At 46.0% G+C, this 14,357-nt stretch overlaps 1 protein-coding gene and 1 long non-coding RNA gene across 4 annotated transcripts; one reads left to right on the top strand and one right to left on the bottom strand.

Annotated features, from left to right (window-relative positions):
• The first annotated feature begins 8,682 nt into the window (after nt 1-8,682).
• On the top strand, nt 8,683-13,697 carry LOC109733633 (kinesin-like protein KIN-7J). Of its 3 annotated transcripts, none has more exons than XM_040390684.3 (13): nt 8,683-8,814; nt 9,362-9,555; nt 9,642-9,731; nt 9,822-9,922; nt 10,014-10,127; nt 10,236-10,317; nt 10,439-10,506; nt 10,607-10,672; nt 10,776-10,900; nt 10,977-11,310; nt 11,421-11,537; nt 11,630-12,696; nt 12,791-13,661. In XM_040390684.3, exons 2-13 carry the CDS (start codon nt 9,375-9,377, stop codon nt 13,092-13,094), a joined length of 2,649 nt encoding a protein of 882 aa, XP_040246618.1. In that variant the 5' UTR covers nt 8,683-8,814; nt 9,362-9,374; the 3' UTR covers nt 13,095-13,661. The 3 variants fall into 3 exon arrangements, with proteins under 3 accessions (XP_040246618.1, XP_020148446.1, XP_045085031.1); XM_020292857.4 differs by lacking the exon at nt 8,683-8,814 and adding an exon at nt 9,008-9,260; XM_045229096.2 differs by lacking the exon at nt 8,683-8,814 and having other exon boundaries at nt 9,214-9,555; nt 12,791-13,697.
• Nucleotides 9,735-14,297, bottom strand: LOC109733634 (uncharacterized). The gene is made up of 4 exons (XR_002225673.4): nt 14,132-14,297; nt 11,220-11,280; nt 10,262-11,132; nt 9,735-10,150 (listed from the first exon to the last, which is right to left on the bottom strand). It is a non-coding gene; the product is annotated as an uncharacterized lncRNA (long non-coding RNA).
• Nucleotides 14,298-14,357: the final 60 nt, after the last annotated feature.

Genomic DNA, 14,357 nt, shown 5'->3' with positions numbered 1-14,357 from the left:
GAGAATCAAAGAGAGAGAAGAAGCCATCTAGCTACTAGATATGGACCCGTAGGTCTGTGATAAACTACTCACACTTCATCGGAGAGGCAATGGTGTTGATGTAGAAGCCCTCCATGATCGAATCTCCCTCCGGCAGGACGTCGAAAAAGGTCCCTAGATGGGATCTCACGGGTACAGAAGGTTGCGGCGGTGGAAAAGTGGTTTCGTGGCTCCCCTCGATGTTTTCAGGGTATAAGAGTATATATGGGCGAAGGAACTAGGTCAGGAGACCCACAAGGGGCCCACGAGGCAGGGGGCGCGCCCTCCACCCTCGTGGCTGCCTCGTTGCGTCTCCGACTTCATCTCCAAGTCTCCTGGTTTGCTTCTGGTCCAAGAAAGATTATCGCGAATGTTTCATTCCGTTTGGTATTCCTTTTCTGCGAAACTCTAAAACATGCAAAAAACAGAAACTGACACTAGGCTCCAGGTTAATAGGTTAGTCCCAAAAATAATATAAAATAGCATATAAATGCCTATTAAACATCCAAAACAGATAATATAATAGCATGGAACAATCAAAAATTAAAGATACATTGGAGACGTATCAAGCATCCCCAAGCTTAATTCCTGCTCGTCCTCGAGTAGGTAAGTGATAAAAATAGAATTTTTGATGTGGAATGCTACTAACATATTTATCCATGTAATTCTCTTTATTGTGGCATGCATGTTCAGATCCGAAAGAGTAGAAACAAAAGTTTAATATTGACATAAAAATAATAATACTTCAAGCATACTAACAAGGCAATTATGTCTTCTCAAAATAACATGGCCAAAGAAAGCTTATCCCTACAAAATCATATAATCTGGCTATGCTCCATCTTCGTCACACAAAAATATTCAAATCATGCACAACCCCGGTTTCAGCCAAGCAATTGTTTCATACTTTAGTATTCTCAAAAAATTCAACTTTCACGCAATACATGAGCGTGAGCCATGGACATAGCACTATAGGTGGAATAGAATGGTGGTTGTGGAGAAGACAAAAAGAGGGAGATAGTCTCACATCAACTAGGCGTATCAACGGGCTATGGAGATGCCCATCAATAGATATCAATGTGAGTGAGTAGGGATTGCCATGCAACGGATGCACTAGAGCTATAAGTGTATGAAAGCTCAAAAAAGAAACTAAGTGGGTATGCATCCAACTTGCTTGCTCATGAAGACCTAGGGCATTTGAGGAAGCCCATCGTTGGAATATACAAGCCAAGTTCTATAATGAAAAATTCCCACTAGTATATGAAAGTGACAAAATAAGAGACTCTCTATCATAAAGATCATGGTGCTACTTTGATGCATAAGTGTGGAAAAGGATAATAACATTGCCCCTTCTCTCTTTTTCTCTCTTTTTTCCTCTTTTTTCCTTTTTTCTTTTTTTCTTGGCTTCTTTGGCCTCTCTCTTTTTTTCTCTTTTTTTCTTTATTTCCTCACATGGGACAATGCTCTAATAATGATGATCATCACACTTCTATTTACTTACAACTCGAAGAATTACAACTCAATGCTTAGAACAAAATATGACTCTATGTGAATGCCTCCGGCGGTGTACCGGGATGTGCAATGAATCAAGAGTGACATGTATGAAATAATTATGAAAGGTGGCTTTGCCACAAATACGATGTCAACTGCATGATCATCCAAAGCAATATGACAATGATGAAGCGTGTCATAATAAATGGAACGGTGGAAAGTTGCATGGCAATATATCTCGGAACGACTATGGAAATGCCATAATAGGTAGGTATGGTGGCTGTTTTGAGGAAGGTATATGGTGGGTGTATGGTACCGACGAAAGTTGCGCGGCACAAGAGAGGCTAGCAATGGTGAAAGGGTGAGAGTGCGTATAATCCATGGACTCAACATTAGTCATAAAGTACTCACATACTTATTGCAAAAATGTATAAGTCATCAAAACCAAGCACTACGCGCATGCTCCTAGGGGAAGGGTGGGTAGGAGTTAACCATCGCGCGATCCTGACCTCCACACAAAGGATGACAATCAAAGAAATACTTCATGCTCCAAATTTGTTACACAATGGTTCACCATACGTGCATGCCACGGGACTCACAAACCTCAACGTAAGTATTTCTCAAATTCACAATTACTCCACTAGCATGACTCTAATATCACCATCTTCATATCTCAAAACAATCATAAAGAATCAAACTTCTCATAGTATTCAATGCACTTTTTATGAAAGTTTTTATTATATCCCCTTGGATGCCCATCATATTAGGACTAATTTTATAACCAAAGCAAATTACCACGCTGTTCTAAAAGACTCTCAAAATAATATAAGTGAAGCATGAGATTTCATTATTTTCTATAAAATAAAACCACCGTCGTGCTCTAAAAAGATATAAGTGAAGTACTAGAGCAATATTGCCTAGCTCAAAAGATATAAGTGAAGCACATAGAGTATTCTGATAAATCATGATTCATGCGTGTCTCTCCCAAAAGGTGTGTACAGAAAGGATGATTGTGGTAAAATAAAAAGCAAAGACTCAAATCATACAAGACGCTCCAAGCAAAACACATATCATGTGGTGAATAAAAAATATAGCCTCAAGTAAAGTTACCGATAGACGAAGACGAAAGAGGGGATGCCTTCCGGAACATCCCCAAGCTTAGGCTTTTGGTTGTCCTTGAATATTACCTTGGGGTGCCTTGGGCATCCCCAAGCTTAGGCTCTTGCCACTCCTTATTCCATAGTCCATCAAATCCTTACCCAAAACTTGAAAACTTCACAACACAAAACTCAACAGAAAATCTCATGAGCTCCGTTAGTATAAGAAAATAAATTACCATTTTAAGGTACTGTTGAAAACTCATTCTTTATTTATATTGGTGTAATATCTACTGTATTCCAACTTTTCCATGGTTCATACCCCCCGATACTACCCATAGATTCATCAAAATAAGCAAACAACACGCGAAAAACAGAATCTGTCAAAAACAGAACAGTCTATAGTAATCTATAACTCTCGAATACTTCTGTAACTAAACAAATCCTAAGAAATTAGGACGTCCTTATAAATTTGTTTATTAATCTTCTGCAAAAAGAATCAACTGAAAAGCACGTTCCCGTGATTTATGAAAATTATTTTCGTGCGCGTAAAAGTTTCTGTTTTTCAGCAAGATCAAATTAACTATCACTGTAGGCTATCCTAAAGGTATTACTTGGCACAAACACTAACTAAAACACAAAACCACATCTAACCAGAGGCTAGATGAAAATTTTAATGCAAAACAGCAAGGAAAAATATTGGGTTGTCTCCCAACAAGCGCTTTTCTTTAAAGCCTTTTAGCTAGGCATTGATAATTTTAATGATGCTCACATGAAAGACAAGAATTGAAGCACAAAGAGAGCATCATAAAACATGTGACAAACACACTTAAGTCTAACATACTTCATATGCATAGGTATTTTATAAGCAAACAAATTATCAAGGCAGGCAAAAACTAGCATATGCAAGGAAGAAGAAAGAGACAATGGCAATCTCAACATGAAGAGAGGTAATTTAGTAACATGAAAATTTCTACCACAGTATTTTCCTATATCATAATAATTACATGTAGGATCATAAGCAAATTCAACAATATAGCTATCACACAAAATTTTTCTCTTCGTGATCCACATGCATGCAAAGTTGACACTCTTCCAAAATAGTGGGATTAACATTAACTAAAGTCATGACCTCTCCAAACCCACTTTTATCAAAAATTTCATCAGATTGAACATTCTCCAAATATGTGGGATCTAAAGTTGACACTCTTCCAAACCCACTTTCAATATTATTACAAACACTATTATCAATCTCATATTCATCATGGGGCTTAAATAAATTTTCAAGATCATAAGAAGAATCACCCCAATCATGATCATTGCAACAAGTAGTGGACATAGAAAAACTAGCATCCCCAAGCTTAGGGTTTTGCATATTTTTAGCATAATTGACATTAATAGAATTTATAATAACATCATTGCAATCATGCTTTTTATTCAAAGGTCTATCGTGAATCACTTCATAAAGTACTTCATCACAATTTTCAGATTCACGAATTTCAAGCAAAACTTCATAAAGATAATCTAGTGCACAAAACTCACTAGCAATAGGTTCATCATAATTGGATCTCTTAAAAATATTGGCAAGCGGATGAGGATCCATAAATCTTAGGTTCTCTGATTTGCAATAAATACACAATTATTCCAACCAAACGAGCAAACGAGCCAAATAAGACATCAAGGCAAACGAAAAGATGAACGGAAAAAGGGCGAAGAAAAAGGCAAATCTTTTCGACAATCATTTTAGAAGTGGGGGAGAGGAAAACGAGAGGGGAATGGAGAATAATGTAATGCGAGGGATGAGAGTTTATGATGGGTACTTGGTATGTCTTGGCTTGGCGTAGATCTCCCCGGCAACGGCGCCAGAAATCCTTCCTGCTACCTCCTGAGCTTGCGTTGGTTTTTCCCTTGAAGAGGAAAGGGTGATGCAGCAAAGTAGAGTAAGTATTTCCCTCAGTTTGAGAACCAAGGTATCAATCCAGTAGGAGACAACGCACAAGTCACCGAATACCTGCACAAACAATCAACAACTTGCACCCAACACGATAAAGGGGTTGTCAATCCCTTCACGGTTACTTGCAAAAGTGAGATCTGAGAGAGATAGATAAACGGTAAAGTAAATATTTTCGGTATTTTTGGTTTATAGATCGAAAAGTAAAGATTGCAAAATAATAGATCGGAAACTAGTATGATGTAAAAGAGACTTAATATGATGGAAAAGAGACCCGGGGGCCATAGGTTTCACTAGTGGCTTCTCTCAAAATAGCAAATATTACGGGGGGTGAACAAATTACTGCCGAGCAATTGATAGAAGAGCACATAATTATGACGATATCTAAGGCAATGATCATGAATATAGGCATCACATCCGTGTCAAGTAGACAGAAACGATTATGCATCTACTACTATTACTCCACACATCGACCGCTATCCAGCATGCATCTAGAGTATTAAGTTCATAAAGAACGGAGTAACGCATTAAGAAAGATGACATGATGTAGAGGAATTAACTCAAGCAATATGATGAAAACCCCATCTTTTTATCCTCGATGGCAACAATATAATACGTGCCTTGCTGCCCCTACTGTCACTGGCAAAGGACACCGCAAGATTGAACCCAAAGCTAAGCACTTCTCCCATTGCAAGAAAAACCAATCTAGTAGGCCAAACTAAACCGATAATTCGAAGAGACTTGCAAAGATATCAAATCATGCATATAAGAATTCAGAGAAGACTCAAATAATATTCATGGATAATCTGATCCTAAATCCACAATTCATCGGATCTCGGCAAACACACCGCAAAAGAATATTACATCGAATAGATCTCCAAGAACATCGAGGAGAACATGGTATTGAGAATCGAAGAGAGAGAAGAAGCCATCTAGCTACTAGCCACTACTAGGGAAAAGCTTATAGGCAGACGCTTTCTAGTAGCGCGGGTTTATACCCCTCGCTACTGCTACTTACTAGTAGTGCGGGTTTTTAACCCCCGCTACTACTAAGTTGATAGTAGTAGCGCGGGTTTATAACCCTCGCTACTACTAAGTGGTCTCTGTCGTGCGGCCCGTGCCCCCCCTGGACATCCATAGTAGTAGCGAGGGGCATAAACCCACGCTACTACTAAGTTGATAGTAGTAGCGCGGGTTTATAACCCTCGCTACTACTAAGTGGTCTCTACCGTGCGCCACCCGGGACATGCCATAGTAGTAGCGAGGGGTATAAACCCGCGCTACTACTATCGACCCACCAAGACATGTGTACACATAGCGTGCGGAGGCCCAAATCCAAACCCGCCACACTCTTCTGATTCCCCTTCTCCTCCCACCCGTGATTCCCTTCCTCACCCACCGCCACTGCCGGCCTCACACCTCGGCGCCACTCAAAAATTCGGCGGCCTCCTCTCGCACTGCAGACCCCTTCCCTTCCCCTCCATCCTCCTTCTTCTCCGCTGTTGGAAGGAGAGGGAAACCAGCAGAGCGTCGTCCATGGCGGCGGCCAGATCCGCCATGGACGCAGCCACTTGCACCTCCTCGCCGGGTCAAGGGTCCCATGACAAGCAGCAGCAGGTCACCGGGCTTCATCTAGGGTTTCGGGCGTCGGCTCCAACTCCGGCGGCCACCGGTGAGTTCCTCCTCCTACTGCTCTCTATCTCTCTCTTCCTCTTTCTAATAATTTTCTCTTCTTTTGTAGGAGCAATAGAAGAGAGGTGCGGGCACAAGTTGGGTGGGGAAGCACCATCACCATGGACAACTTCATCCCCTCCAGGACCAGTAGCAGCCATGGATGGAGAGGACGATGACGCCCAGCAGAAGCAGCCGCCATGGATGGAATTTATTTTTTTAATTCTCAATTAGTTAGTAGTAGCGCGGGTGGCAATCGCGCTACTACTACTAGAAGTAGCAGTAGCGCGGGTACCACCCGCGCTACTGCTAAAAGTTAGCCGTAGCGCCCTAGCAGTAGCGTAGGCCCCCGCGCTACTGCTAGGCAATTACCCCGCGCTACTACTAGGGTTTTCCCTAGTCACAGCTATGGACCCGTAGGTCTGTGATAAACTACTCACACTTCATCGGAGAGGCAATGGTGTTGATGTAGAAGCCCTCCGTGATCGAATCCCTCCCTAGATGGGATCTCACGGGTACAGAAGGTTGCGGTGGTGGAAAAGTGGTTTCGTGGCTCCCCTTGATGTTTTCAGGGTATAAGAGTATATATGGGCGAAGGAACTAGGTCAGGAGGCCCACGAGGCAGGGGGCGCGCCCTACCCCCTGGGCTCGCCCTCCACCCTCGTGGCCGCCTCGTTGCGTCTCTGACTTCATCTCCAAGTCTCCTGGTTTGCTTTTGGTCCAAGAAAGATCATCGCGAAAGTTTCATTCCGTTTGGACTCCATTTGGTATTCCTTTTCTGCGAAACTCTAAAACAGGCAAAAAAACAGAAACTGGCACTGGGCTCTAGGTTAATAGGTTAGTCCCAAAAATAATATAAAATAGCATATAAATGCCTATTAAACATCCAAAACAGATAATATAATAGCTTGGAACGATAAAAAATTATAGATACGTTGGAGACGTATCAGCTACTTATAGCATCTGGAGAGACACGAGCGAAGGAAGGTGTCGGTTCTAGAGGGCACAAGTGAGAGGCATATGTGCGGGACAAACCGCACGACGGTTTGGGCATGGGGAGATTCCTCCCTAATTACATTTAGTGTAATTATAATCACAACAGCAATACTACAGGCCAGGCTATGTCAGGCTTTTCCTGGCCATCAACCAAACAACTTGAAGAAATTTCCAGGCACGACTTCAGGCCAGGCATGGCAGCAGTTCCTGATCCCGAAGCGAGCAAGATTGGTTTGCGACGGAACGTACAGGAGCCACGAAGGTGGACAGTGACGCTCACGCTGGGGCAACCTGACAGTTGTAGCTAGGTTGCCGCTCTCGCTGCATGTCAAGGCATGTACAATGGTTCTATCTTAAAAATGTCACGTAGGATAAATGATGAGGTGGAGGAAAGAGAAATCATAAGGAAATGCTTGTCTTCTCTTTATTTAGGGCATGTACAATGGTTCTATCTTAGAAATGCTACGTAGGATAAATGATGAGGTGGAGGAGAGAAATCATAAGAAAATACTTGTCTTCTCTTATTTAAGAGAAGACAAGAGATGAACTCTTAGCATAATATGTCTCACCATGTTTTTAGGAATAGCTAGTTATTGAAGATAAGGCTAAGAGATGACCCATTGTAGACATGTTTTTTGTCATCTCTAAATTACATGCAAGATTTAAAATAAGATTATCTTATCAACCATTGTACACGCCCTCAACAACCTCTGGAAGCTACACACGTCTTTGTCTTGGGAGGAAAACATCTCGACACCACAGGTTTGTATTATACTGTACGTACGTGCGTCCACACGTCTTCTTCTGCAGTTCGTCTTCACTACCAACCTCTGCACTGGTGCAGTGTACATGGACACTACCCTGAAGCCGGGCAGTGGCAGTAAAGCTCCCCACGGACATGAGCAGCCGCGGCCGCAGGAGGCGTACCGTGCATGCGCACGGGGCCGGGCAGGAACAGGGAGCATGCATTAAAGCTGCTCCCGTGCCACTCGCCGTTGCCTAGTCCATCGTACGCATGGCTACCATGAGCACGAACAGGAGCAGCTTCCCGAGAGCCACGGAATGTTTCCCATTCACTTTTACCCGACGCAGACACATAGGAGATGCTCAGATGCATGGTCACTGCTAGTACAGCAGCGGCAGCAGCAAGGTGCGCGTCAATGGCCACCGCACCGCACGGTGGAACGGTCGGTTATTTTTAGGCGGCCGCGTTTTCCTTGTCCGGCAGACAGGGGATCAACGCTATAGATATCGCGGCACGTACGTGAGTACGTCCGTTTAGCCACCGCGCGGCTAGTTTCACATGGCGGACACGCGGGGTCCCTCGTGAGGGAGTACCCTCGCAGCGGTTGGTTGGCCGGCGCGGTGACCCGTCGACAATCATCCCTTCTTGTTTCTGCACCCCTCCCCGGCCCTCCTCCTTTCTCTTTCCCCTCGCCTCGCCAAGGAGGGGAGGAGGAAGCTTAATATACACCTACGTGCCCGAGAAGAGATCGGAGCAGGCCGGGACACCCCCGCCGGCGACCGGCCTTGCCGCCTCCCTCTCGCATTCTGCCACTAGAGCGAGCAAGAGAGCGGCCATTCCTCCCGGAGGTAACCAACGGATTCACCCACCGACCTCTTCCTTCTCAGCTGTGCCCGCATTTTTGTCTCGGCGCATGCATGCGTCCACCTTAGTCTTGGTCCGTTCGTCGCCGTCAATGGCCAGGAAACGTCCGGATTTCGCCCACACGTCCATCCAAACATGGCAGGAAACAAAGTTAGAAGCATCCATTCGGCACCGCCCGCTGGCGCGCCGCTTTCGGCCCCTCCCCCGAGCTCGTACGCACCTAGTACGCTCCAAGCTCCACCGAGAGAAGAAGCTAGGCCGCGCGCGCGTGGCCGACGTCGACCGCCCGCCGACCTCGCGTACGTGCATAGTACGTACGTACCGGCCTCGCGTCGCCTCGCACCGCCGGCGTCCGCCCGTGACCTCGCGCTTTTGGCTTTCGCGCGCACGCTCTGCGTCCGTCCTGCCCGGGTAGCTCGACGCGACACGGGTACTACGTGCGCGCGCGGTGACCACGCGAGCGCTAGCCACCGTACGCTCCTCGCTTCGCTTCATACTGCACGCTGATTTCTGTTGTCGCGTCGGTTCCAGGGAGGAGGAGGAGATGGCGGGCGGGGAGGAGCAGCAGCAGGAGCGGATCCTGGTGTCGGTGCGGCTACGGCCGGTGAACGCCCGGGAGGCGGAGCGCGGCGACGGCACGGAATGGGAGTGCGCCGGCCCCGCCACGCTCAAGTTCCTCGGCACCATCCCCGAGCGCGCCATGTTCCCGGCCAGCTACACCTACGGTAACATGCGCCCTCCTCCTGCTTAACTCCATGCATCCTGCCATGGCAAACAATGTTCATTTCCCAATCGACCGCACGTCTTCCAGACCGGGTGTTCGACCCCGAGTGCAGCACCAGGCAGGTGTACGATGAAGGGGCCAAGGAGGTCGCCCTCTCCGTGCTCAGCGGCATCAACTGTACGTGCCAAAGCATCCATCCATACATCCATCCAATGCTGTAAAAATGTTTGATGTTCCCTGCTTGCTTGCATGCTCTTTGCTTTGCAGCGAGCATTTTCGCCTACGGGCAGACGAGCAGCGGCAAGACGTACACCATGCTCGGCATCACCGAGCACAGCATGGCCGAAATCTACGCCTACATAGACCAGGTGCATACCGTGCATTGTCTGCATGGCTCTGCTGCTGTTGGTTTGCTTTGTCTGCCCTTAACCTGTGCTCTGTTTCGGGTCTTCAACTCAGCATCCCGACAGGGAGTTCATCCTCAGGTTCTCCGCCATGGAGATATACAACGAGGCCGTCAGGGACCTCCTCAGCTCCGACACCACCCCTCTCCGGCTCCTCGACGACCCAGAGGTGAACTAAAACTGTTTTTCTAGCTGAAAGTCATTCAACAAAATTTCTTTTCAATCAGAGTTCATCCTACTCATGGTTGGTGCAACTGTGCTTGAATTGTTCAAGCAGAAAGGAACTGTGGTGGAAAAACTCACCGAGGAAACTCTGAGGGACAAAGGCCATCTCCTGGAGCTCCTTGCTGTGTGTGAAGGTGTGGAGCTGAATCCTTCTTTTCTTTTTTCCACTGAATCGCCGAAACTGGAAATAACATATGCGCAGGCTGCTCAACTGGTTCATTACTGTTTTGATCACTCATTTGTGTCGTGCCACAGCTCAAAGACAGATCGGGGAGACCGCCTTGAACGAAACGAGTTCTAGGTCTCATCAAATACTCAGACTGGTAGGTGCCCTTATGGACTTATCACACTGAACGACGATCGGTAGTCATTCATGTTCTGCGAGAATTTGTTTGTGTTCTTAACCTCCTGTGTAAACTGCAGACGGTTGAGAGCTCGGCGAAGCAGTTCCTGGGGAAAGGCAACTCCAGCACCCTTCAGGCTTGCGTGGTATGAAGTGAACACCTTAATTTCTTCCTGTGTTTTAGATTCTTTCGACGATACTACAGTTCCATGCATGGCCTCTGAGGTCTGAGCTTCTCCTTCTGCGCAGAACTTCGTTGATCTGGCAGGAAGTGAACGTGCATCACAGACAGCAGCGAGCGGTATGAGGCTAAAGGAGGGCAGTCATATCAACAAGAGTCTTCTTACGCTGGGCAAGGTCATTCGCCAGCTCAGGTTTGTTGAATTTCAAGCCATACTTCTCGAAGTACAAGCCCTAGCTCTCTGACGAACTAGTTGGCTTTTGATGCAGCGGAGGGAGAAACGGCCATATCCCCTACAGAGACTCCAAGCTCACTCGCATATTGCAGTCGTCTTTGGGAGGCAACGCGAGGACAGCCATCATCTGCACGATGAGCCCGGCGCACTGCCACGTCGAGCAGTCGAGGAACACGCTCTTGTTTGCAAACTGCGCAAAAAATGTAGTCACCAATGCACAAGTAAATGTCGTAATGTCAGACAAAGCATTAGTGAAGCATCTTCAGAGAGAGCTTACGAGGTTGGAGAATGAGCTCAAGTTTCCTGGATCAGCCTCTTGCCCAACTCATGCTGAGGTTCTGAAGGAGAAGGATGAACAGATTAAAAAGGTTTGGTTAGTCTTAGTAAATCACTTTCTAATAATCTTCACATTCATGGTAACTAGCTACATTTACAATAATCACCTTGTTTTAAAATACATAATGTAATGGATTTCCAGCTGGAAGAACAGTTGAAGGAATTGATGGAGGAAAAAGACACGGTTCAATCAGAACTTGAGAATTTCCGCAAAGTTGCAAGTGATGATCATCTGAATTGTCTTAAAGCAAGGCGATGGGTACTTGCTCTCTCATGTATAACTGTCATTTTTCTTATCTAATTTTTTTACTTGTGCCTGTAATACCAAACCGGGTAACCTAACTCTGACAGGATGCACATAGTCGATCTTCAGAATCCCTACCACGTAATATGTCTGAAGATGCACTTTCATGTTCAGATACTTATGACCTAGTCGATCAAGATCTATTAATAGATGCACAGCCAGGGCTCTTTCCACGCCGACCCAGTAACCATGTTTTCGACAGCATAGATGAATGCCAAGAAAACTTGGTGGCCTACCCAGATGTGCCAGATGTCTCAGAGGAGCACTGCAAGGAAGTACAATGCGTTGAAACCAATGGGCTCAGAGAAAGGATAAGCCAAGAATCCTTTCATGCACAGAAACCTGAAACGCCTGAAAAGGAGAGAAGACCGATGACGGATCAAGCTGAAGATTGTACTGATGAAGAGAAACGTGGTGAAAGCATCGCAAAGACAGCAGAAAATGCCATCGAGCTATATGCATGCGATTCTGACCCGTCTTTTGAAATTGAAAAATATAACATTGACGAGGAACCATTGGCCCTGAAGAGGTGTGTGGTAAGCTCCAGGGACACTGTGCTAGCAAGGAGCAGCAGTTGCAAAGCAAGCTTCATGGTAATTCCAAACAGCTGGTTTGATGATTCAACAAGTATGAACATGACAACACCCCCAAGTGAAAATTTCAAGTTTCCTCCGAGAAGGCCAGAACAGGTAAGGAGGAACCTGTTTCCTGAAAAAGTTGCCTCGGATGCCATCACCGACAACAGCACAGGTAACGCTGAAGAAGAAAGTGCTGCCAATGACACAAGCCGCGTAACTGAAGTGAAGCAGCAAACTGAGCAGAAAGATGCGTCCCAGCCACAGGAAAACCGGGTGCAAGCTGGCACGGATTCGTCAACGAGCACCACCTTCGAGTCTCCCTCACGGTGGCCCTTTGATTTTCCAAAGAAGCAGAAAGAGATCATCGAGCTGTGGCATGAGTGTCATATCTCCATAGTGCACAGGACTTACTTCTTCCTCCTCTTCAATGGAGACCACACAGATCACATCTACATGGAGGTAGAACACAGGCGACTGTCCTTCATCAAGCATTCTTCCATTGCTGATGGTGAGCCGAATGCTACTGTTGCATCAAGGTACTTATCATATGATGATAATGAACACACCTTCATCTTATCTATAAAACCAATCACAATGAATTGCACACATTGATTCTTGTTATTGTTGCAGTTTAAAGAGTCTTCGGAATGAGAGGGACATGTTGTACAGGCAGATGGTGAGGAAGCTTAGCGGCGCTGAAAAGGAGAGCCTCTACAGCAAGTGGGGGATCGACCGGAGCTCTAAGCAACGGAGGCTGCAGCTATCGCGCCTCATCTGGACACAGACTGACATGGAGCATGTGAGGGAGAGCGCTGAGCTCGTTTCGAAAATGGTCCAGCATCTGGAGCGGGGACAGGCCATCAAGGAGATGTTTGGGTTGAGCTTCTCACTGAATCTACGGTCTGGGAAATCTTTCAGCTGGGGTGGATCCTAATCCTGAGTCATGAGACGAGTTGATGACTTGATTACCATGACATGGAGGTAGACTGATACATAGTGCAGCAAGCTGCTCGTCAGGAGAGGAATTCACATCGGCTCCAGATTTGGCCCAGTAAAAATTGTTTTGCTGATTTATGCAGGTGACCAAATTTTCTGGGGGGGGGGGGGGGGGGGGGGGGGGGGGGGGTGGGCTTATGAAAATTGAACCAACCAGACAAAGGGATGCATGCTAATGATTTTGCACTTAACTGTATGATGTATATTTCCCTAATCAGTGTATACATCATTGCATTTATATTGTGCCAACAGAAGGACTGCACTGGCTCGCAGTTTCGCTGTAATCATGGGTAACTAATACGATCACTTCAAGCTTATAGCTTGCCCTAAATGTACAGTCTATGCTGGATGCTGTGAGGCGTACTTGGCCGCAAGATGGGTTGTGCACTTGGTTGGTCGCTTGGTAGCGAGTTGATGGATTAGGATGGTTTGTCATTCCCTTTCCTTTTGTCAGCTGTACAGCTTGGTGAGTGGAGGCTAACTGGTTGGTGCTGTACTCTACCAAGAATTGCTGAAACCAATTTGGCAGTTTCTAGTGTCTGTTCCTTACATTGCTTTCACTCAAAAAAATTGGACATCGACATTTTTCTCTCATTGGTTCAGTACAAACTTAGTGAATATCATAGAAAGAGCATAATAGAATGCCAAACATGTAAAATAGCTTTAAGTTTCTCAAAACTTAGATTTCAGGTCCTGTTATACAAATTGAGTTCAAAATCACATGTAAAAAGGGAGGTCATGCATGCCATTAATCCCACCTCTTCACTCCCCTTATCCTCACCCACTGGAGCTGGAAATCCAGGATAAAGGGAATACAGAGGTGAAATTTGAAAGCATGAGCTCGAACTTTTTCAGTTGGAGGAAGCTGAACTCATCAGCTTTCAAAACCTTCCACGAATCGTAAATATTCAATACTCGTAGAAAAGAAGTTCATAACCCGAAATTAGGTTTAGGGTTCTGGGCTTTCTGGCAAACCTCCGGCTCCGCGACGCGGCGTGTAGAACGGGCGGAGGTTTGTACGACAGAACGAGGCGGCGGAGCGGCCACACGGACGGCGTACGGCGGACGATTCGGGGGCGGTATGCGGCGGCGCGGCGGGGTTGTTTTCCCCTACGGCGCGGCATCCGATTCCGATCGGAGCGGAAGCAGACTTTTCCTGTGGGCTTCTTTTCAGTTTCATTGGGCCTAGAAGAAACAGCTG

This window comes from Aegilops tauschii, chromosome 5 (assembly GCF_002575655.3).
Source record: "Aegilops tauschii subsp. strangulata cultivar AL8/78 chromosome 5, Aet v6.0, whole genome shotgun sequence".
NCBI lineage: Eukaryota > Viridiplantae > Streptophyta > Magnoliopsida > Poales > Poaceae > Aegilops > Aegilops tauschii.
Note: the sequence above shows the minus strand (reverse complement) of the source record. Positions and strands in the feature narration are given on the sequence as shown.

Excerpts from the sequence above, each read along its gene's own strand:
- LOC109733633 (XM_045229096.2), top strand. The coding sequence starts at position 9,375 with ATGGCGGGCGGGGAGGAGCAGCAGCAGGAGCGGATCCTGGTGTCGGTG. Across the intron at positions 9,556-9,641 it reads CCCGGCCAGCTACACCTACG|ACCGGGTGTTCGACCCCGAG; the intron begins GTAACATGCGCC and ends CACGTCTTCCAG. Across the intron at positions 10,128-10,235 it reads GGCTCCTCGACGACCCAGAG|AAAGGAACTGTGGTGGAAAA; the intron begins GTGAACTAAAAC and ends TTGTTCAAGCAG.